This window comes from Mastigoproctus giganteus, chromosome 8, assembly GCF_048544385.1.
Source record: "Mastigoproctus giganteus isolate SK-2022 chromosome 8, ASM4854438v1, whole genome shotgun sequence".
Classification (NCBI taxonomy): domain Eukaryota; kingdom Metazoa; phylum Arthropoda; class Arachnida; order Uropygi; family Thelyphonidae; genus Mastigoproctus; species Mastigoproctus giganteus.
This window is the reverse complement of record NC_143582.1, coordinates 231,447,725-231,471,398: the sequence shown is the minus strand read 5'-3', so window position 1 is coordinate 231,471,398 and position 23,674 is coordinate 231,447,725. Positions and strand designations below refer to the sequence as shown.

Here is a 23,674-nt window from a genome sequence, read left to right as displayed (position 1 = left end):
GACTGGCGCATCCCCCAACTACAAGTTCTTTTTTAACTATCCACACGCCAATCATCTGCCGATGTAGTACACCATTTTAAAATGCTGGTAAAAATAAAATACCGTAGTTTGAAATTTAATTAGTTCGATTTCTCATCAATAGATGGTGCCAACTGTGCGATTATTATTTCACATCGATGCTCGAGATATTTATTATTATTTTTAAATAGATCTTGTTGACGTTGTTTGCATAATAAAAACTGTTCACTCTAAAATTTCAAAACATTATTTTTTTGCAAATAGAAAATCAACAATTCTTTTTTCGCATTTTTTTTTATATTCCAAGAATTCATTTTGATTACATTAATAAAGTTAGACTACAAAACAATTACAATAGACTCTTTTTATGTTTCATATTTTGTGCTTTTGCTCGACTCTTTGCAAGATCACAGTTAGCTCATTTATCGCGGTTGCACAAACTTCCTATTTCTAAGTTAAAATGAAAATGTTTAGGAACTACACTGCATGACCACTTTATTAGGATCACAGCTAACAGAGTGTTAAACCCCCGTTTGACAGAATCACTATTTCTCGCACAGCGTGAAATGCGATCTCTGCTATCGGAATACAGCAGGATTGGTCCAGTCCTCGTGTGCTTCCCCAATATGCAGCTGTACCTTAGGTGACGAAAAGCAGAAACTGGGACCCATCGGACCACATGACTTGCGCCGGTACTGCTGCATCCATTCTGTTCGTAATGCATTCTTTGTAGGGGTTTCTTCGCACGCTGCCAGTGTTGATGCCTTGTTTGGTATTTGGTTTTTAGGCGTATTAGCAACTAAGGCCATATTGCTCCGGGGATATGCGGTGGTAACTCCCTGACCTTTCCGCATCCTCCGTATTTGGTGGTCACGGGCTCTAACCCCGGTCTAATCAAGAAGCATGTGTTACGCACTGCTGCTCCTGCCCACCTGGTTACGGAGGTGTCCTGATGCCATGTGATGTTCCAACTTAAATTAGAAGCTAATTAATCAAACCAAATTCCGATTCCAGCGTTCTTTGGTTTGATGGAATGGTTAAAGCATTTGACTCGCTGCCGACCGGGCTAGCCGGGTGGGTAAAGTGCCTCCCTGGCAACCTAAAGGTCGCGGGTTCGAATCCCGCCTCGGGCTTGGATCAAAGTACTGCAAAAACCTTGGGAGGTGCATTATGGCCACAGAAGCTGCTGCGCCAACAACTACAAAAAAAAAAAAAAAAAAAAAAAATTGACTCGCTACTTTTGCCGATAACAAGTATACTGTTATTTCCATATTATCATTTAATTTTAACAAAAAAAAAAAAAAAAAAATATATATTGTTGAAGCGATTAATCTTTGCCTGTAAAGAGTACATTTGGAACTGATTGAATTCCATAAAGTTTCTTGGTCTTTCGCCATTGTCTTTCGCGTCATGTCTATTTTGGCTGTTCTAGAACGTGATCACAAGCTGATTTGCTTGTGGTGCGAAATATTCTGCTCCTTTTTCCCTCTGCCTAATATCCTCTGGCTATTTAACGCCTATCAAAGAGTTCTTTAGAAATTCCTCCAAAGTGCAACAGAACTCGAACCCATACTTCTTCAAACGAGTATGGGTTCGAGACGAATCAATGACTATTCCACTATATGTGTTATGTGTGTTAAGCGCCAAAAGAACTAATGCTATGAGGCAAAGATGTATTGTGTCTGTAAACTGACCATTATTGGTTTGCCTGTTTCCCTGGACGAAAAACCCGAGTTTCCTGAAGAAAACCATGCAACTCTCATTTGAGACAGGCTAACTAAGCGACTTTTTTGTGGGGAAAAAACCCATAAAAATTCCTCGTGTCTTAACGGGCTTCGAAATTGGACATCTTCCACCTAGTGTGAGGAGGACGGTGATTGGGACCCATCAAAACTATAGCAGTTAATTAAATTGCATAATCTTTTGTAAATATTCATTTGAGCTAAAAATAAACCATAGGTAACTGAATGAAATGTTTATTTTTAAGGAACTCCCAAATGCAATTGCACAACTGCATGCAGACAATTATGCAATTGTCGTACTTTTGGTAGTTAGCCTTTTCGCATTTCTATAAATTCAAATTGGGTTTTCTGTTTTCTTTTTTTTTTTTTTTTTGAAAGAGGAGTTTCAGAGGACTCTGTTATTACCCTATCTCGACAGTCACGTACTGTTGTTTAATATTTTCACCTAAGCTTTGTGAGATCTAATTAAAATCGTGTCATGCATAGCTTGTGTCGTGTTTACACGTCCTTTTAGATGACATCGAGGCCTCTAGTGATATTTGTTACTATGGGCGCCCTCACAACTAGCCGAAGATGATTAATACTGTAGCAAAGTAGGTCGTTTCTTTTTACGTTCTATCTTAAATGCCCATACAATTTAAACGCATTGGAACGCAGAAATAGTTGATGTCTTGAAAAATTAAATTTTATCGTCCCTAAATACAAATAAAATGAATGAGAAACAGGTAAGGTCTTCTTACGTAACACAATATTAAATCACCCAATTTTATAACCTTCGCATTATACAACTAAAACTCTGTTCTGTTCATGTGAATTTTAGTTATTTTTATAAATCCGAATTAAGAAATTGTTGGGTTATATAATAATGGAAATTTGAAAATAAGAAAGAAAAAAGATTCATAAATTGAAACTTTACTAGTTTGTACGGTGAAAATATCTGCCAAGAATTATCATAAAATAAATTTTCTTATATCAAGGGACAACCCCATAAGGTCAGAGGAGTTAAAATTATATTCATATCATATTCAAGTTGACAAGGTAGAGGAGATACCAAGCACATGTCAGGAAACTGGATTTGGAAGTTGAATCCTTTTAACCATTATTAATGGTTACTGCCCTTCTTGGTCTAACGTTATTAGTGTAGCTCATGGTTCACAGCTGGGTCCCTTGCTATTGTGAATATTTATTAACGATATTGATGCAGGTATGTCAAGTTTAATGTATGTATATTTGCTGACGATACAAAGGGTGGCGGGGGAATAATTACAGGATTAGATATGCCACTACACAGGAACTTTAGACAGATGAACTGAGAGGTGGCAACTGAGGAATTGAGGTTATCACTGTTAAATGGTCTGCGCGGGTAGCACAGTGGTATCGTCATCGTCCTCCCCACACCGGGTGGAAAAGGCCCGGGTTCGAATCCCGTCGATGACGCGAGGAACTTTAATGGGCTTTTTCACTCCGTGGCTGAGTTAGTCGGTTTCAAGCGTAGATATCAAGGTTTTTTCTACCCAGAAATTGTGGGTTTTTGTCCAGCAAACAGACAAATCGACTATAGAACACACGCAATTAACAGACATAAGACACAGCACGGCAGATGAATTTAATTATTCGGGTAGCCTAAATATAATAGTTTTTTTTTTGTTTTTTTTTTTAATGCTGGTAAATGTAAGGTACAATATTTAGATAGCAGTTTTTGAATCAATCTCAGAATAAAGTACCAATACTCGAGTGCGGTACCACACTCGCGGAAGTAGAAAACGTCGACAGAACTCGTCGTGGGGATTCTGTTAATTATATGCAGGAATTTTGCCAGAAGGGGCATGAGATGGTTATCCCGTTGTATGAGGCAATGGTTAGGCTGCATCTTCAGTACTGCATATAGGTTTGGAAGCCTCATTTTACGAATGAGAATTAGGAAAGAGTTGTTGGACGGGATGCAGAGGAGAATAACAAGAGTAACATTACTATTAGTCGAGGAAAATTATGCAAGGAAGCAAGCTTAGATGGAAGTTTGTTTCAACAGTAAATTACTCTCTGAATGAGCAAACTTTTGCCGAAAACTTCTTTACTCCAAAAAAGAGTAAGAATGTTTTTTTGCATTTAATTTAATTAATTGATTGATCGTGTCCCTGGCTGAGCCTGATTAATCTTGTTGCTTTTCTCTGCACCCGTTATTAGTTCAACAGTTCCAGCAGTTCAACTTCCTACCTAAAATGAGGCTTTTGGACCTGCACAGTGCAGCCTAACCATTCCTTATACAACTGGTAATCACATCCAATGCCTGCTGAAAAATTCATGTATACCGTTTACAGAACCCCATGAGCTCTACTGGCAGCCTGTCTGCATTGCTTAGACTCTAAGTGAGGAATTGAGGTAACTGTACAGTTACCTCTACATATTTTTCTTTTCCTATCAACTTCAGCGTGGTGCCATCCAAACGGTATGTGACATTGGGGTTACTGTTGTCTATAATGCAGTACTTTTATTTGTCAATTTAAATCTCAATTGCCACTTCTGCGATCATATGCCTAATTTCTCGTCCCTGTTGAGCAGCATAATCCGATTTCTCTCATTAACCCCCACCCCCGTCGACATTAAACTACATGCCTTCGTCAGTATCGTTAGCATTAATTTACGAGTGAAAATAACAGCGTTTTCAAGTCACTCACTTGGCTTTGCTACTTCGTACTATGTTGCCCTCGTGGGTAGCATAGTTGGTAGGATCGCGGTCCTTTCCACACCGGGCGGAAACGACCTGAGTTCGAATCCCATCGATGACGGGAGGAATTTTTAAAGATATTTTTCACAACGTGGGTGAGTTAGTCGATCTCAGGCGAGAGCAACCCCCAGCTGCATCTAAAACCTAACAACAACCATCCAATTAACTCTGTCGGAGAGTGAGTAATTTTGAGCCGCGTATTGTTTTCTTCCCTGCTATAGTATTAATATTATATTGGCTAAATGACGCAAGGAATGACGTTCTGCATCCGCCAAAAAAGTAAAAAAAAATAAAATAAAATCTACCATTTTTACCAATTCGTTACCAAAAAGGCAATTCACCATTTTCAATGAACGTACCAAGTTACGAGATTTGATATTCGCGCCAAATCACAGATACAAACATTCAATGTATATTAAGTAGTAATCTACAAAATCTTTATCTAAATTAAAAAATAAATAATTAAATAAGCGTGACTAAGACTGTAAGCCTATTTAGAGTATATTTAATATGACAATTAAGTCAATAAAACGGTAAAATTTTTCAAAAACTTACCCGTTCCTGGGAGCTGAAAATTCTGTGACTAGTATGTGAATACTCTCGCATCAGAAATTGCGCCAAGAGAACAGAGATCCAGGTTTTACTTGCAAGCTAGCCGAAGTAGAGTTGAAAGTGATTCGGGACGAAAAAGATTTAGATGTTACGATCCAGTCAGACAAAACTTTCCATGTTTTGTGAGAAAGTGGCTAAGAAAGCACACGGTGTTCTTGAACAATGAAGAAAAAAGTAAAACCTGACTATAAGGACAGTTTTACCACCCTTCTCTGTTATACCTTTTCTCGAGTATTTTAAGAAAACGAGAACATTTTCAAGATGCAAAACAAATTCTTGCAAGAGAGTTACTTCCGCATTTGAATCTTTCAATTAATTTTATTCAGAATTTTCAAGTACCAAGCTAAATCTTGCATATTTGCTTTTGCCATAAAATTAAACATACCGCACGTGATCGAGTCATATATAATTACAAATTCTCTTTGGGACTGTGAGCCATTTTTTCTACCTCGCGTTTTAATACGTAAACAGCTTGTTCTTTTTTAAATATATGCTGTAATCATTTTCTTCGATTTCCTATGCAAATTTGAGATGACAGTGGAGATCCAGTTTGGTGATGTGCCAAGGTCGTCAGCTAATTATAAATTTCGTAATCAGTTTGTGTAGTAACTGAGCTATTTTCACTTTAAGTAAATATCCTTAAAATGTGTAAACGATGATAGTAAAAAGAGAAGTGTTAATAAAACTGTCCTTATAGACTCCAGTATCCTAATAAGTATGGCATATGAGCATCGAAAACATTAAATCATGCAGTTAAGAAGCAGTATAAAATGAACAATTTGATTTAAATTACCTACATCTACCAAAACTGACGACACTTTTTGCAGAATATTTTGGTTTTCATTTCACGGTTTCTTAGACCTTCTTAAACGTAAAAAGTGTCCAGTTCTATAGACGCATATACATACTGTAGATGTTCTTATGAACGGTGGCATCTGGAACTACAGTTCAACTCGGCAACTTCTATAGCACACACTCTTTTGCATCTACACTGCAAAATCAAAATTCGCTGCTTTACTTGCGTTCGATTTCGATTGTGGAAAAACTTTCTGGTCTCGCTGAAGCAAATTTCGATTTTCTTTCAACCACTGCCTTGAAATATCCCTGTAGTATTGTACCTACGGAGTACTAATGCATCAGTAGTACGCCAACATGTTTATGCCATCTCTGCCAAGTTGAAAGTAGCTGGCAATTTCTCTACATCAGATCGGAAATTCAACCTCACGTTTCTACTAGAAAGATCTGTAGTGCCCCCTTAAGCCATACTTACGTCCTTCGGTTTCTTAAGTGCCTTCTTTCTGTCACAGTTCTTCTGGCAACTTCTTATATCTTAGCCTTGTTAAATACCCTGGTTTCTATTTTTTCCATCTCGACATTTAGTGACCATATTCTATTCTTTACTTAAGGCATCTAGACATTTTTATTTATACTTTACGGTATTTTCAAGGATTAAAATTTACGCATAAAATTATTAACAATAAAAGCCTTCATTTATTGTTAAAATTAAGTTCTCCTTCACTTTTAAATTCAAAACAGGTTATGGACCACAATCCACCATAAATTATAATCTAGATCCTTTTACTGGAATTTTAAAGTTTAATTTTCTTTTTAAAAAGTGCAAAGAAGTATTAATCAAATTTATTATATCAATATGTTTTACACATTGTAATTGGGCCTGTATCCTAAATGTAGAAATAATTAAATATGCGTATTCTGAATAACCTACGGAAAGGGGGGGAGGCCCTACTCCCTTCGCCTGAAAAAGGCTAACTACAGCGTCGATTTAAGAGGACTTAACAATATTCCTTCAGTTGTTGGGAATGGAAACCCGCACCTCTCCAACGAGTGGCAGATGGCGACGTATCATGCCGACTAAGCTGCCGAGACATTTAGTGAAAGACGACCTGACAGTATCGTATGATTATTGATTTGAATACACACTGTATTGTCAAAATATTCCGGCCATCCCTAGGATTTAGGAAAAATGAACCATACTTTCATATGACTGTCAGAAATAGATGTAAAAGCAACTACGAAAATTTTCCTCTGATATCTTTCCTTCTGCATGGAAATTTTTGCTCATATCCAGCCGTTTCCTAAAAATTGTTTCATATCCCTCCCTGCCAATTATCGCCCCACTACACTTGCTTCTACTTTTTCAAAGTAATGGAGGAATTCATCAACCTCCAACCTTTAAAATTTTATCGAAACCTTCCATCTCATCAGTGATCGCCAATATAATGGATTCTGTTAGTTGGTGATATAATTCCGTTAGTGCCGACCCAACTGGTGATGTATTGGCTCTTAGTTACTCCTCTTTGGGCAAATTCAATGGGAAAGTTTGACGAAACTCAAGGAGTTACTTTTGACATGTTAAGACCTTTGTTCGTATTTGGCATAAGGATTCTCTAAAGAAGGTCCACATTATGGCCTGTCCACTGTGTTTTTTTTTTTGTTTTTTTTTTTCCAATTACGTATTCAGTTTTGTATCTGATCGTGGAAATATTCTACCGTGGAATATTGTTCCTACTTCTGGGATAGTGCTCCAAAACATCTTTCAGGCTCTCTGACTTCATTCAAAAGAGGGCAGTCGGGGATTAATTAATCAGAAGTCTTGACTTTAGTCAAAAGATTACAGTCAGAGGTTAATTAAAGATCTGTCTCTTAGGAAGTGTCGCCACCCTCTGTCTCACAGACCTTCAGTTTCTGCTTCATGCCTTTTCTATATACACTTCCATGGGCACTGTTCTTCTGAATTGGCATCTGTAATTCCTCCTCTCTCTTCTACACAAGTCCGAACGCGTGCCACAGCCAGTTAGCATCCATCTACTGCCCAGCTTCAAACTCGCAGAACCAACTTTACTTCTTCCTCATTTATCCTTTCAACTTCTGTTTTCCTGAACAACCATTCTTCGTATGTATTTCCTGAAAAGTACATTCCACAGAAAATTGATGTCAACAAGTATCTTCCGTCTTTTCAGCCTTAAACCTCTTACTATAGGTCCTAAGTACTGTAAGTTCGACCACACGGTATAAACAGAAAATATATTTATAAGATAATTATTCTGCTGAAATATTTTAATGGATCCAGTATCCAAACGTGAACGTGAGAGGTGTCTTTCACCAGAAATGGTTTGACAGTAACGTAGATTTAAGAACTAGTCCATTTGATTAATTCGAGTACGCAAATTAATAACTTCAGGAACTTCTAGGTTCAGACTACATAGCATAAGATTTCACAAAAGTGGGAGAATGTCCAATGTCACTTATGTTTATTCCGTACAGCAATTCCAGCAGTAGTAGTAGAAACATTTTACAGTTTACGTGTGCAGTTCGGATAGTTCTTGTCACTTATGTTTCTTATTTTGACTCCTTTCCATTACGTGTCACGAGTGTGTTACCAGATGCTCTGCCGTGCACCCATCTGCAAACACAAACAAGACATTTTGACAAGCACTACATTTCAGAATCACGGCTTTTGATTATTCTGAGGTTCGCTCTCTTCTCCACCCCTTCGAGCTGCCATGCCGGTGAGTGTAAAATCATTTCCTTGTCGCTCGGTGTAATCCTAGAGATAATCGGAAAGGACATTTAAGAAGTCTTTTCCCTTCTCGTGATTTCAGCTTCCTCTCGAGTCACTGCGACTGGTTGACTCGCTGTCTTGGATAAGAGAGTTCGGAGAGACTAAAAGAAGATGTGAAGGCATTTGGAAGAAACTCGAATATCAAAGGGCTTAATCACTGGGAAATAAGATAACTCAGGAGGATAACTTTTAATCCACCGTTTTTCTGACTCTGTAGATGGAACCATCTTAATATTTTACTGATTGTTGTAGTACATAAATACGTATAGAATTCTCCCCTATTTAAACAGACATTTTTCTTTGTCTGGTCGTAACATTATTGAAAACCAAATATTTAAACGAATAATTTAAAATGAAAGAAATAAATTAAAATATCAAAAGAGCTAAAGGAAAACAAACAAGACGTTCACTCATTAATAAAGTGGAGAACTTTGTTAGGATGGTGTGTCACGTATAAAATACATTAGGCTTTAATTCCCAGTAAAATGAACCATCAGAAAATGTTTTTTTAGTTATTTTTTAGACGTTCATTAATCCAAAAAGTTTCTGTTTAAAAGGCATCATAAAAACTCATTTTTTTTCCCTCTTAATTTGACCAGCTCTGTTTTTCGTGTTCAGCGAGTGCTCTGATTAATCATGTATGCAACGTCAAGAGAATCAAAAAAGAATAAACCATTTAGCTAAGCAAGGTCTTAAACAGCTCTGAGTAGTCAGCAAAGTAAATCGCTGAGATATTGCTTTGTGTACATCTGTATACAAACGAGCTGAGCTGTGAAGAGCTTAGAGAATCCTTCTTAAGGAAGTAGGAAGAAAAACTGCTGCAGATATGACATCGTTTTCAAAATAGGATTACTGGCATCACAGATAAGAAATGATTGAAGACTTAACATTTCTCTTTATATTATATTAAGAAATCTACCGTAAGAAGGGAGGGGATGTTTTCTTTATGGTGTGATTTGGTGGGGGACGAATTTGGGGCAGAGGAAGAAATCAAAACTAGTTTTTATCTTTGTAGTAAGGTAATTTTATCATTACGTACACAGAGAAGAGCTTTGCTTAAATCCATTGCCTGAAAAACAGTCATAAAAATTTCCCTTCAGAAATATATGGATTTCCTTGAGTAAATGGGAGTAGATGCAGAACCTTGAACGAAAAATCAATAAATAAATCAAATGCCTAGAAACTTGATTTGTGCAGGCATTCGTGTCGAGTGGATCTCGACAAGTCTAATATCTTTTCTCTGTCTTCGTTCATAAGTAAATATTTTAATTTCATTAATGCTGCTGCTGGCCAAGAATAATGGTATGTCTAGCTGAAACGACTATTTTCGAAGTGTGGGCTCAAATTTCGAAGGTCCAGATTATGAACATAAATTTCGTAAATACCATTGCTGCACGGAGTGATTTATTCCTTTAAGTAAACTCATAGAAAGTACATTTGCCTCGAGCGAAATTCCTTGTTTTTATAATGTGATTTATAATCTACACGAAAGTTGAAGTGCCTTAAATTAAACTGAATGAAATATTTGTGTATGAATTCTACAGGGTAATTTGACTGTCTGCGATAACTGATAAATTGTAGAAAATGTTATCCGTGGACACAAAATAAGAAGGAATTTGGTCGAGCAGTAGGAACGCTACTTATTATTAATGCTTAAATGTTTTTATATTATTATTGCTTTATATTATTTTATTTTATATTACTTTATTTTATATTATTATATAATTGCTTTTATATTATTTCTCCCTGACTGTGGGGTTCCACCTCGTGACAGGTATTGCTACCAAGTAACCAGGGTGGTTGTTATGTCTGGTGTTACTGTTAGTTGAGGAACTCTCTGACTATCCTGCAGGTTTTCAGGATTTACACTTTCTGGAGTTCCTTGTAGGTGATCTTTGGGAGCCCTATTGCTGCTTGGCTGTTATGCAGGGTCTTTGGCACCATATCGGTGGTTGACACGATGATCGGGATGATCATCGTGTCAACCAATTATAAAAAACAGTTGGCAAACCATAAGATGAAAGTTTGTTTAGAAGACCTTTATGCCAAAAACGATCGAAAGCCTTTGAGATGTCTAGAGCAACTACTTGTGTTTCACTGAACCTTTCCATTGAATTAGTACATAAATGGGTAACATAAGCCAGAATATCAGCAGTGGATCGACACAGACTAAATCCATACTGGCGATCGTTGATCAGATGGATGGTTTCTAGGTAGTTTAAGAGTTGGCGGTTAATATGGCTTGTATTTTTAGAAAACTTCAAAACTTCATGAAGTATCACTTCAACTTCAAGGGAAATTAATTACGGCGATAGACTGCAAACGTGTATTAAATGCCTTCACTAAAAACCTGGAAATATTTGATAGCAATTTAACGGGAAAACAATTTCACACCGCCACAGACAAAAATCGACAACAGAACCATAAAATTCTCCACTCAACTTAAGTATCTAGGAGTTATCCTTCACAGCAAACTAAATTTCCAGCCACATCTTAAATACCTAAGAAGAAAGATACGCAATTACACCGCCCTTGTCACCAGGGTCTTCAGACGAGACTGGGGACTCAATAGGCACACTCTGTCCTTATTCTGTAAAGCGGTATTCACCCCAATTATAACGTACGCAGCAGGCATCTGGTACCCGAAAGCCATCACTGTTAGTGGTAGAAGAATCCTCAACTTTCTGCAAAGGAACATCCTGCTCGCTACTACCGTGCCTGCTGCACTGTCAGTACCCATGCTCTGCAAATCCTGGCAGGCGCCATGCCACTGGACCTGGAGGTGGTCCGCTCTGGACTACTCTTCTACATCTCCAAAGCAAATTCAAAGACCACCTTCGACTTCACAACAGACTCCGCAAACGACAGAACAGCAGAAAAAAAACGTCTTCTCACGCATCTGCAGCAGGCATGGCAAGCGAGATGGACTACTTCCAACAAAGTCGAAATCACTAGAAAGTTCTTCCCTTACATTAACAGGGTGTTCCCCAGGCTTTCCCCCTGGTTTTCACCTGGCCTTTATGCTACATACCTGTTAACTGGCCATGGATCATTAAAAAGCAAACTGACGGCCCTGGGAATCATCGATGATCCCACTTGCACCTGTGGTAGGACTGAGAGTTGGTCGCACCTTATGTACGACTGCCCCTTGTATGAGGATCTTCGCTGCACCTTCATCACTCCCTTGACCTACATACCCAAAGACCAAGAAACAAACCTGCTTGATAGTAGGGAGGATTATACAGCTTTTACGCGTTTCGCACAAGAGCTCTTCAGCCGAAGGAAATCCTTATCTACAGTTCCTGTACCGGCACCACAACGGTCCCAAGGAAGACAACAGACGGTGGTTTGAGACCATGATGGACTTTCATCCAGACTAGACAGTCATGAACTTGACCGCCACACCATAAAATGGACAACTATCTGACGATTGAAGTTTGAAAGCTACCATTGGATTGAATGGTACATATGGCGCAGATGTGGGAATTAAACCCCTGGATTGGACACCACCCGATGTCAATGACATGGCGCCAAATGGTGATCCTATCTGTGCTCCCTTATACAGTCACTTTCGACCCCATTCCTTCCCCTTTCTTTCTTTTCTGATGGTCTGTGTCCATTGACTGGTTGGGGATGCCTTCGACTATATCCCTTTACTCTTACTTTCATTCCCCCTCTTCTTCTGTACACTCTGTACTACCTCACTCTATCTAATCGTTTTATTATTATTATTTTTTAATTAATTAATTTATTTATTTATTATTATTTTTTATTTGTATTGTTTTTTAAAATTAATTAATTAATTAATTTTTTTTTAAAACTTTGCCTCCGCTCAGGAAACTGAGGCGACCCTGACGGAGACTAGCCAGAGAATTATGGGCAGCCTTACTACCTCCTAGTGGTGTGTGCGGGAAACGTGGGGTTCCACCAGGGGCCCTGCGGCCAAGTGCCAGGACACACACAACACTTTTCTGGCATCTACAGTAGTACTGTATTTCTTCACAGTGTACATATGGCGCAGATTTGTGGAACCACAGGTGGCGCCTGACCCTAACACTGGGCACACTATGCACTATATGCAAGAGTTAGCTGAAACAATGAATCTCTCACCGAGAACAATCTTAAGAATTATTCAGATCATTTATGTTCTTTAAAAGGTGAAATGAAAAATAGATTTTCAGATCTGTGAAGCCACGGATGTAAGATCCAATTGGATGCGATGCCGGGTCTTCTAGTGAAGAAATTCAAGAACTCATTGAATTAAAATTGTGATTAAGAATGCAGATATAAATTCGAAAAAGGTGGAATGGTTGAGTTGTGGAGATCAAAAACAACTAAACTTCTTTATCCAACAATGTGGTCTGAAACGGCCAGAGCACTCCTTTGTTTTCCAACATCTTATATAGTTGAAAGTGGTTTTAGTTCAGTAAATAAAATATTAACAAAGGAAAGAAACAAAATTAATATATGTTCAAGAGGAGACATTATAATTAAACTTACCAATACCATACCGAACACTGAACTTTTAGCTAAGAAGCATCAGGCTCAGGGACCCAATGGATAAAAAGAATAAGTACCAAGTATTTTCTTGTTTAAAATTTCATTTTCATTTCATGGGGGCAATTAGGAAAAAAAAAATGTCTAAAAAAGCCCTTTACGGGGCGAGAATTAAAAAAAGGTTGAGAAACACTGGTGTAGACCAAATTCCATTCTAATGTCATTGCTGAATTATTCGGTGGTCCGGAGTAGTTGCAGGATTTGCTTCTCGGTTGCCACGTAGAGCTTGATGTCATCCATGTACATCAGGTGGGTGAGGGTGTAGAGGTTCTTTCTTCCTTCTTTGAGGATATATCCGCACTTTCTGCTGCTGTTGAGCATGATGGATAGCTGGTTAAGTGCTAGACAGAACCCTAGTGAATCCTTGAAAGATTCCTCTCCTGATGGGGATCGGTCTGGTTGTGATGTTCTCGAACTTAATGGGTGCTCTATTTCGCCATTGTTGCTTTCTAGGAGGTTTGTCACTGTGGGATTGACTTTGTAGATCTACAGCGCCTCTTTTAGTCCGCTATGAGGCACGGAGTCGAAGGCCTTGCGATAATCGATGTAGGCCATGTACAGGTTGCAGCACTTCTTGTAGGCTTGCTCTATAACCGTGGCATCTACGGTCAATTCTCCTTGCATCCTTTGCTCATCCGATTGCATCCTTTCTTTATTTTTTTATTTATTATTTATTATTATTATTTATTATTTATTTATTTATTATTTATTTATTTTTTATTTTTATTTATTTTTATTTATTTTTTAATACATTTTATTTTCTTCTGCTTCATTTTTATTCATTTCGGTTCCATATCCAGCACCATGGGTGATCGTTTCCCCCCCCCCTCTGGAATGGGTCCCCCAGAGGATCCTGGCCTACCTTCTGGCAATATCAGGTGGATCAGAGTCTCTCTTGAGACAGTACGTGCTTTACATGGACTGGCCCACCTTCCTGTGGTGTGGACGAGTACCCAGAATCATCTGTCCAGGTGACTGATGCTTCTGGGTAGCCAAGCGGCCAGAGCAGAACAACAGAACACAACAGAATACACACAAACCGACGTCACATACATATCTGGCCCATTTGTAGTGATACTTTTCTTCACAGAAATACGAAGGGGAGTTGAACAAACGTTCTAGGAGCCGCCCTTTACATATACACATGTCCCCACACACACACACACACACACGCTCTTCGGCCATTATGTTCTGGCTCTCCAAGTGGTCTGATATCTTCTTCGTTGTGCAGCTGTTCAGGATCTTGTACATGGTTGGGAGACAGGTGATTGGCCTGTATTTCGCCGAGTTTCTTGTATCTTGGTCTTTAGGCTTCACTTCAGATAAGGATAAGTGATTCCTTGAGTGAGAAACTTCGGGATTGTCTCTGGGTGCCTTATAATTCGAGTTTGTTGACCAGATGGTGCACATACACAAACATAAGTTGTATTATTATCCACTCATAATTTCTACATATCATAATAATATTATATATATATCATTGTTTTATTATATAGTTATTTTTACATTCGAAGCATAATTTGTAATTTTAAGAAATTAAAGTAACATTTAAGAGTGTTCATATCTACACGACTATTTACAGCGAGACAGCGTAACAAAACATAAATATAACAGAAGTGCCAGTTCGGAAATATACAGTATTATGAGTATGGAACACATTCAGTTTGTCTTCCCGAATTCAACTCACTCTTCATTTTCTGCATTCTGTTCACTTCTGTGGAATTCACTTGCTCTCAGCATTCATATGTGCAGTAGCACATTCTGAAAAACTTCCGTAGTTCTTCTCTGTGCAAAGCCTTTCTGGGTCTACTTGGAGAACGTTGTACATCTTGACATTGCACGGAAAAAATCGCTGCAGACTTCCCAGCTGCGTGAGCGCGCTACTAATTTCGCCCATCTTTGCGTCATGAGGGGCCGTTTCAGTAAGTATTCAGCTTCCGGCGAGTCGAGTCTCCCAGTCAGCAGTTTCACGAGCGTGAGAATGTTCTTTGTGATGTTTATGTGAGTCCATCGAAGTCCATCCATCCATCTCGGTGTGACATCCAGATTGGCGTATAAAATAGCCCTTGGGGTGGTAAATGGCTGCGTAGTGATCCTGTTTAACCATTTCAGGATCCAATACTCTAAACATAGGAAAGCCTTGATAGTAATGTCCGAGGCAGAGGACCAAATCTGAGATGCGTAGAGATGGATAGGTATGACACACCTTAAAATTTATATCTTAATAAGGTCGGAATTCCTGATGCCTACAAGCTGCTGTCTGGAGATCCATAATACTGCATAAGTTTTCTTCTTTACATGTCCCGAATGTGGTGTGAAGTTTAGGTTTTCATCCCATTTCAGACCGAGATCAACATGTGTCTGAACTTTTTTTGACCTCCCTTCCATTCACGCTTATCGATATGTGATTCCTAATCGTCTTGTTGGTGAAAACAATTTGTGCCGTCTTGTGTTCATTTAATCGAGCTCCATGCAACTGAGATATTCTTGCAACTCGACGATTTTGCAATTTGCTTCATTGTTGCATTGCAAGGTTGTCCTTTGATCGTTCGAGGTAATGAAGAATTTCAAGTCGTCTGCATAAATGACAAATTGTTTTGGAGTCGGCGTGCTCGTTATTATTATTGCTAAGACGTGCCCAGTTATATGGAAATATTTTTTTAAGATGATATAATAGCCGAGATGGAAATACTGTCAAAAGCGGATCAACGTCTAAGAAGACAATATCTTACTGCAGTCTGAAGTTAAGAGTACGTTGGATTCGAAATAGTCTCCATGAGATTTGTAGTAGTCGATCTTTTTGCGATCACTGAATGAAGGTACTCAGGTCTATTCCAGAAGCAGTGATGGTTGATGGTATTTAAAATGGATTTCTCAAATATTTTTTGAAGCGAACATCCAATTTCAATAGGCCTGTGGCCTTTGGCGGATTTAGGATTGCTGTTTTTGGGAACAGGCTTAATGAAGTACGTATTCCATATCTTCGGAAAGTGGTTTTCACTTAAGATTTTGTAGAAAATATAAAGGAGCAAGTCTATGATGTATACGCTGCTGATCTTAATCACAAAGAGTGGGAATTTATCACGCCCAATTGTGGCTTTATTCTGGAGGCTGTTAACTGCAGCTTTAACGTAATCTCTAGTGATATTGATTTTAGACAGTTCCACATAGACCTTTGTTTTCAGGTTACACTCCCGAGTCTCTTTTAATTTGCTAATCGCTTCTCGGATTCTTTGCGTTTCTATGAGAGGAGCTCCAAAGGTGGCTTGGGTCCATTCTGAAAAGATGTGCTCGGGCATTATATCCGTACGTCTTTTCTTATTAGATATCCTTCTTCCTTTTTTTTAAATGCGATCGTAAATGCCATAATGGGTTTGCTGTTTCATTCGCATGCACTGTGCTCTAGCTTGTTTATATTGAATATAATCGGGTGGATGTTCAGTTTTTTCCCATTTTCTGAAGAGGTTTTGCTTATATAATACGTATATTTTCTGAGTAACCATAAAAGAGAAATAATAGTTCTTTTTATGGTCACTAGAACATTAGAAAATGGCTATTTTCTTTGTAATAAACCATTCAACATGAAAGGACAATGACCCTGAAAGAAAGAAAGTACTAACTGATGTGTTCTGGCGTTTCGGAACTTTTTTTTTTCTTTTTTTTTTTTTTTTTCGTTCTGAGTAAAAACGAAAATAAATATTCTTTCGGAGTAATAAACAGAAAACATCCTGTTTGAAGGCGTGTTGAATAATGAAAGAAAGTAATATTAGCATCCTTTTGAGTTGCCAGTTCGAAAATCAGATTCTTTGAAATCGTATAATTGAATCCTTGTACGCTTTATATGATCATAAAGGATTTACGGCCTCTCAGTGCGAGAATCGAACACACCCGTGTAAGATGGGACCATAAAAGCATCATTTCTATACCAACTGCGTATAGAAGTGATGCTTTTATGCACTACCTTATGATCTTATAAGAGTTAAACAGACAGATGTTTTGGACAGATGAACTGTGCAGACGAAGAATTTTGAGCTCTGGAAACGGATGTGTTTTTTTGGAAATTTTTTCCGTTTTTTTTTATTAATTGATATATTAAATTGTGTTCAATAAATAGTTTAATATGACGATCGTTATCTTATTTTTAAATTTAGCTAAGAGAATTCTATTCATAGAGCTTTTGTATCGTGATTTTGCGCGAATATCAAATCACTAATAGTGTGGTGCATAGTAGCCGAGTTTTAGGATTAATTGTGGCAAATAAGTAGCTCGTAGGTTCTAATCACGTAGGTTAGCATATATACTTTTTTTGTTTTTAGCTAAGAAATTCTATTTCTAGTAGGGCAATAACTCATTTAGAGTTCTACGAATGTAACTGTAAATGTATTAGTTTAGTGTAGAATTCTCAGGTGGGTGAATTTAAACGGAAATCATGCCTCACGCTAGATCAGCAAAGCAACGGAACTCAAAATAGCGGAAGTGTTGTGGCTGGGGGGCCGTTATTCGTAGGAGATACCGAGATTCGTACGCCTTACAGAATGTGCTACTTGTGAAATTGTTTGCATATTACTGGAACGGAACGTGGCACATCCAAGGGATATGTCTTTGTGTGTGTGTGTTCCGTGCAAAGAGTGTGTGGAAATTAGACACAAACTGGGCTTTCTGATGGGCATTTTTGCAAGCTTGAAGAAGGAACGTCTTCGAAGGAATAAAAATGGAAAGTGTCTGCAATCCTGCTCAAACATGATAGCAGAGAGAGAGTACACGTTGAGAGAGCTTTGCCACTCAATCCGGCCCTGGGGAGACTGTGAAAGGCTCATGTGGTAGCATTTTTATCAGTATGGTCAGTGAAGCAGTCTCTTCGGTTGTGTTAACAGATGAGAATGCTTCTACAGGAAGGGGGATACACTTAAATAGAAGATGTGCAAGAGTATTCGCTGATGCTATCGAGGCAATGTAATTTCAGTACGAAATAAAAATGTAACGTTTTATGCTCACGCCCGCTACTTACTCTACCGAATCAACGTTAGTGACTGCATTAGCGTTATTTAGGAGTGACGTAATTTGCATAATTTCCGTTTCACATTTTCCCCAATCGGCCGAACACTGCTTGTCGGACCGAAATTTAGTAGGTTCCTTCCTCCAAAGATGTTTTCACATAAAAAATCTTTCGTGCGTACAGAGTACACACGCCCTTTTTTTTAAATGATATTGATGAAGCTATATCAAGCTTAATGTCTCAGTTTGCAAACGATACAAAGGTTGGCAGGGTTGTTAAGGACACTAATGACAGTATGCTGCTGCAACAGGATCTAGAAATTATTATTGGGCTGAGAAAATATTGACAAATGCAAGGTATTTCATCTGGAGAGCAGTAATCCCAGATTAACGTACAAACGGTAGTGGTAAATGAGAAAGACCTATAGGGGTAATTGTTAAATCAGATATGAAATTCTCAAAGCAGTACAGACGGGCTGCCAAGAAAGCTCCTGGGATTTTGTGTATGCTGTACAGGAATTTTGGTAGTAGAGATGAGAAAGTGATTATTCCATTGCACGAAGCAATGGAATAGGCCGCGTCTTGAATATTGCATACAGGTCTGGAGTCCTCTTTTAGGATGGATGTAGAACTGCTGTATGGGGTGCCGATAAAGGCAACGAGATCGGTTAAGGGAACAGAAGGTGGTATTACCAAGACTACACCTGCTAGACAGCATAAATTCAAATTGAGGAAGGATGGTTGTAAGATAGATGTGCAGAAGTTTACCTTCAGCCGGCGGAGGATTGATCGTTGGAACTAACTTCTGTTCGTTGTTGTAGAACTTCGTTGTTTTGAATAATTCAAGGAAGAACTAGACAAGTTATTGACGATGTTGGAATGTTTTTCCCTTTAACTTATGCTATATAAACTTGACTTTCCCTCTCATTTCTATTACTAACACTATTGTTTGTATTGGTTTCTTCATCCAAATCTTTCACAATAATTGCGAGTGATAACTGATATCTTATTTTCTGTTTATCTTTGCAGAATCTACACGCGTCTTTTATGCGTACTATTCCCCCTTATTCGCATCAGGCCGACGTGTGGATAGAACTCCTCAAGTTTCTGCAATACAAGTGTGTTATCTTCATCCACAGCTCGGATAATGATGGGAGATCCACGCTGGGAAGGTTTCAAAACCTCGTTGATAACGCCAATATTAAGGTGACTGTGGTGCTTCGTAGTTTTCTTTTTCTGCTCGATGCTTTGTATTAATTCTGAATCAGTCTTGTAATGCTTCTTTATATGTTGTTCTTTTCAGGTCGATGAGATCATTGAATACGAACCGGGCAGTAACTCAGAAATAACTCAACGACTTCGAGAAACAAGTAGTTTGCATTGCAGAACCTTCCTCCTGTATGCAAAGTAAGCATCAAAATATTATGTTTTACCCCGCGTGGTTATTAAAGCAAGTGTAAATTAAACAGAGGCCATTTTGAAAGAAGTTTGATTACAAACCATTTAATTTTGTGCTCAGTTCCTCAGAGCTTAGTAAAACACATCGATAAACAATTCTAGCCAAGCGAGATGCTTTGGTGTTAGCTAATTAATAAAGATGCAGTTTTAATTGCACGTAATGCAGCTTCATTGCAGTAACACGATGTACCTTGTGCCGTACAATTAATTAATTAATTAGCCACTCCAATCGCATTTTTCTGTAATGTCGGTTACCCAGGGAGAATTTCGGTGTACACGTGTAGCCGGTTTTTGGTAAACGGGTTTCTAACTAGAAAAGTCTGCCCATCTCGGAAGACCGCATTATTTAAACAGCACACTAAACTTTGTACAGTCTACTCTCGTTTGAGAAAAAATATAGAACTCTGTGAATGATGTTGCAGCAATACATCTGAGGACTGGCTTGCACGAGACCTGACTAAATAAGTTTTATTGCAGCGCTCTCTTGTTTTTTTAGTAGACGTTTGTACCGTTAGAGTAGGGTGGGGTTCAGCAGTGGCGTAGCGCAAGGCTTGTGACGAGGTTCTCCTCTCTAATACTTTCATAAATATAAAACAAAAAAATCATGGTTAAAATTTTCACTAAATTTTAGTGAACAAAAATTATAGGAAAAATAGAATATCAGGTAAATGGTGACTCCATGATCATTGTGCTCGACGACTGGTGGCATTGGAGCTCCATGGATTTTCAACTTCAGTTTTTTGGGATGTCATTAATGTAGATTAATTTTTTTACATATCGTTAATGTAAATTTTTCTGGATTTATTTTTAGCGAAAATTGTGAGAGAAATGGCTAAATCAGTAGGTTGTTAAAGGCAGCTGATGAACTATTTGGACTGTTGGTATCGATCGGATACAGGAGCTTCAGGTCGTCAGCATAGCTGGTGAAATCTGTTTGCTCGCAATAAAGAAGAGTCCCGATAGAACCCCGCCCTGTGATACACCAACATTAACTGTTTGTAGAAAGGATTTTTGATGGGAAAACATCTTTGGCGGCAGCTACTAAATTTTTCAGACTTAAGTAAAACCAATTGGTAACGAAAATGGCGCAAATGACCTCACATCCTAAATTACGCTAATGTCTGCGCGGTAACAGAGTGGTATCGTTACCGTCCTCCCTACACCGGGTGGAAAAGGCCCGGGTTCGAATTCTGTCGATGATGCGAAGAACTTTAATAAACTTTTTTCACTCCGTGGCTGAGTTAGTCGGTCTCAGGCGTAGATAGCAAGGATTATTTTACCCCCAGAAACTGGGGTTTTTTTCGTCCAGCAAAACAAGCAAATCGACCAGAGAACACACACAATTTCCAGACATGATACATAAACGGGTACATGTAAGAAATTACGGGTGGCCCTAATATAATAATTTGAATTTAAATGAATTCGAATTTTAATTCAGTTACTAAAGTGGATTCGGTAGGGTAGGTAGCGGGAATGAGCATAAAACGTTACATCGTTCATACTAAATATTTCGGACTGAAGTAAAACCGATTGGTAACGAAAATGCGAGACGGAAATGACGTTACTTCCTAAAGTACGTTAACGACGCTAACTCTCATTCACTACCGTTGATTCTTTAGAGTAATTAGCGGGTGTGAGCGTAAAATTACATCGTTCATAACTTCAACTTCGGTTCTAGCTGTTCAAAATCCAAGCCAAGGATGTTTTCAAATAAAATAAATTATCTTTCGTGCGTACAGGGTACACACGCTGTTTTTTATTCACGGTCCGATGGAGAACCCGTATCGTTAGGATCAAATTTTATCTTCTTCGACACAGAATACGGTGAAGAAACTTTTACTGAATACAAGGGTATACCGCCTCCTCTATCAAAAAGAAAACGTTACAAACAGGAAACGTATCCAGATCCATCAGAGTAAATAAATTCTAGTTAGATTATGCAGATCCTATGCCTATTGTAATATATCGAATTATGGCCATAACTGTTTTAATATGTCACAGAAATTCCAAAGAAAACAACAGAACAATCACTTGTGTGATCCTACCAACAGCAAAAAGGAAGGAGAAAAAAAATATTTGAAACGCAAGAGATTAGTTCATGCAGCGAAAACAAACAAACAAAAAACTCTCATTCCATTTTAACTTGGTTGTTAGACTAAAACTAAACTCAAATTTAAACGTATTTAATTTTATTAACTTTTCAGTTAAAACATGAACTGTGATCTTAAGGATGATCCTCCCCTACCCCTGAAACAGATAAGATAAATCAGATTAGATCAGATTAGTTGTGGGTCATCCAGTTTTCTGCTCTGGAAATAAGTCTTTATTTTGATACAATTTTGACACATTTTATTAAAAAATACAACTTGATGAATTTTGTATGGAGCTAAATTCATTAAAAAATTATGAAATATATTAAAGAATTAAATAAAAAAATAAATTTAATAAATTTGATTATAAAAATAATAAATACAATTAAACAAAAATAATTTAAAATAGACAGAGAACAATATCAAAACGAAGTCGCAAACGCCATTCGGCAGCATTAAAGAAGAAGAATTTAAAATAACAAAATTATTTAATAATAAAAATAACTTTATTAAGCTAAAATTAATTAATCATTGTGTTTAGTGAGAGTTCCTAGCGAGTTCTCTCACTTCTGTATTTTTTGTTATCAGCGATATTCATTTATTTTCCACGTTCTATTTTATCCAGTTGGTAACTTTAATAATGGTGTTTAATTCCAGTTATTAGCGTACCTCTAGTAATAGAAAGGAGGTCGTTTTAGTAAACTGAGACAAACTGCGCTCCCGAGTTTGAAGAAGTACCATAGATGAACTCACAATTAATTTCCTCTTCCACCCATATTACTGAAAATATGGGTGGAACGGGCGTGGAATAACTATCTTTTGTTGGTTAGGTTGGATCCAGTAAAAGTAATGGTATTCATAGTTTTAATCTATAATAAACTTAACATTATACTACCTGTCTTTTCCACTTATCAATAAGGAAAATATTTAAGGAAATATCAAGAAAAAAATCTTCCATTACTTTTTCTTGCAGTGCGGAGGATGCAGAAGGAATATTTCGGGAAGTGGAACAGCTGAATATGACTGATCCGGGGTATGTGTGGATCGTGTCAGAACAAGCACTTCAAGCCAGCAACAGGCCAGATGGTAATTTCATCTTTACCTATAGAATTTTAATGAAACAGTGAAACTTTGTTCCATTTTGAATTCATCAGCGAGTTCTTTTACAATAATATCGTAAGAAAGGATCAATTCTTGTGTGTGTGTGTGTGTGTGTGTGTGTGTGTGTGTTTAAAAAGCCGGGAGGGGTCAATTAAAATTGGACTGAATTAATAACACTTTGCTCCACTTTTTTAAAAGCAACCGTTTGTTTATCTATACTATTTTTACTCTCCACTCTCTGTGATGAGAAACTCCACACCTAACCATACTAAACTAATTGCTCATTTACAGACGGCGTTTCTGAATACACTTAGAGATTCTGTTATCAAGTCAAAGTAAAAATTGATATGACTCTCCTCAGACAAGAAAATATTTCATTAATGTGGGCCAGATAGAAATCCGCCATTTTAAAACACATCTCCGCTTCGTTATTTACTTTAAAAATATCTCACGTTATTGTTCAACGGATTTTCACTAAGTTCCATAAAGCATCTGTATAGATTTCTATATAAAAATTATTAAACAGGAGTAATATAAATTACTCATGATTAATTTGAAAAAAACAAAAATTCCAACGTCGGAAATATAACGCATTATGGGTCATTACCTTTTTCTCAATTAATTTTAATAACAGTTGAAAATATAAATTATATTTCAAAATACTATGTTCACAGTAAAATACACAAATTAATCTAATAAAGCAGTAAAATTATCTTGAAATAAGTAAATGGTACACAGTTTAATGTGAGTACTCATATTAAGCCTACCATTCTTTATTGATTTTAATGTGTAT

At 37.6% G+C, this 23,674-nt stretch overlaps 1 protein-coding gene across 1 annotated transcript in view; it reads left to right on the top strand.

The window, feature by feature from the left end:
* LOC150082411 (glutamate [NMDA] receptor subunit 1-like) overlaps window positions 1-23,674 on the top strand; it is a 514,944-nt gene that overhangs the window by 151,470 nt on the left and 339,800 nt on the right. The window contains exons 4-6 of the mRNA XM_090380513.1: window positions 19,262-19,438; window positions 19,536-19,639; window positions 22,754-22,866. Coding sequence (XP_090236639.1) covers window positions 19,262-19,438; window positions 19,536-19,639; window positions 22,754-22,866 — 394 coding nt within the window. The remainder of the gene's footprint in view (window positions 1-19,261; window positions 19,439-19,535; window positions 19,640-22,753; window positions 22,867-23,674) is intronic.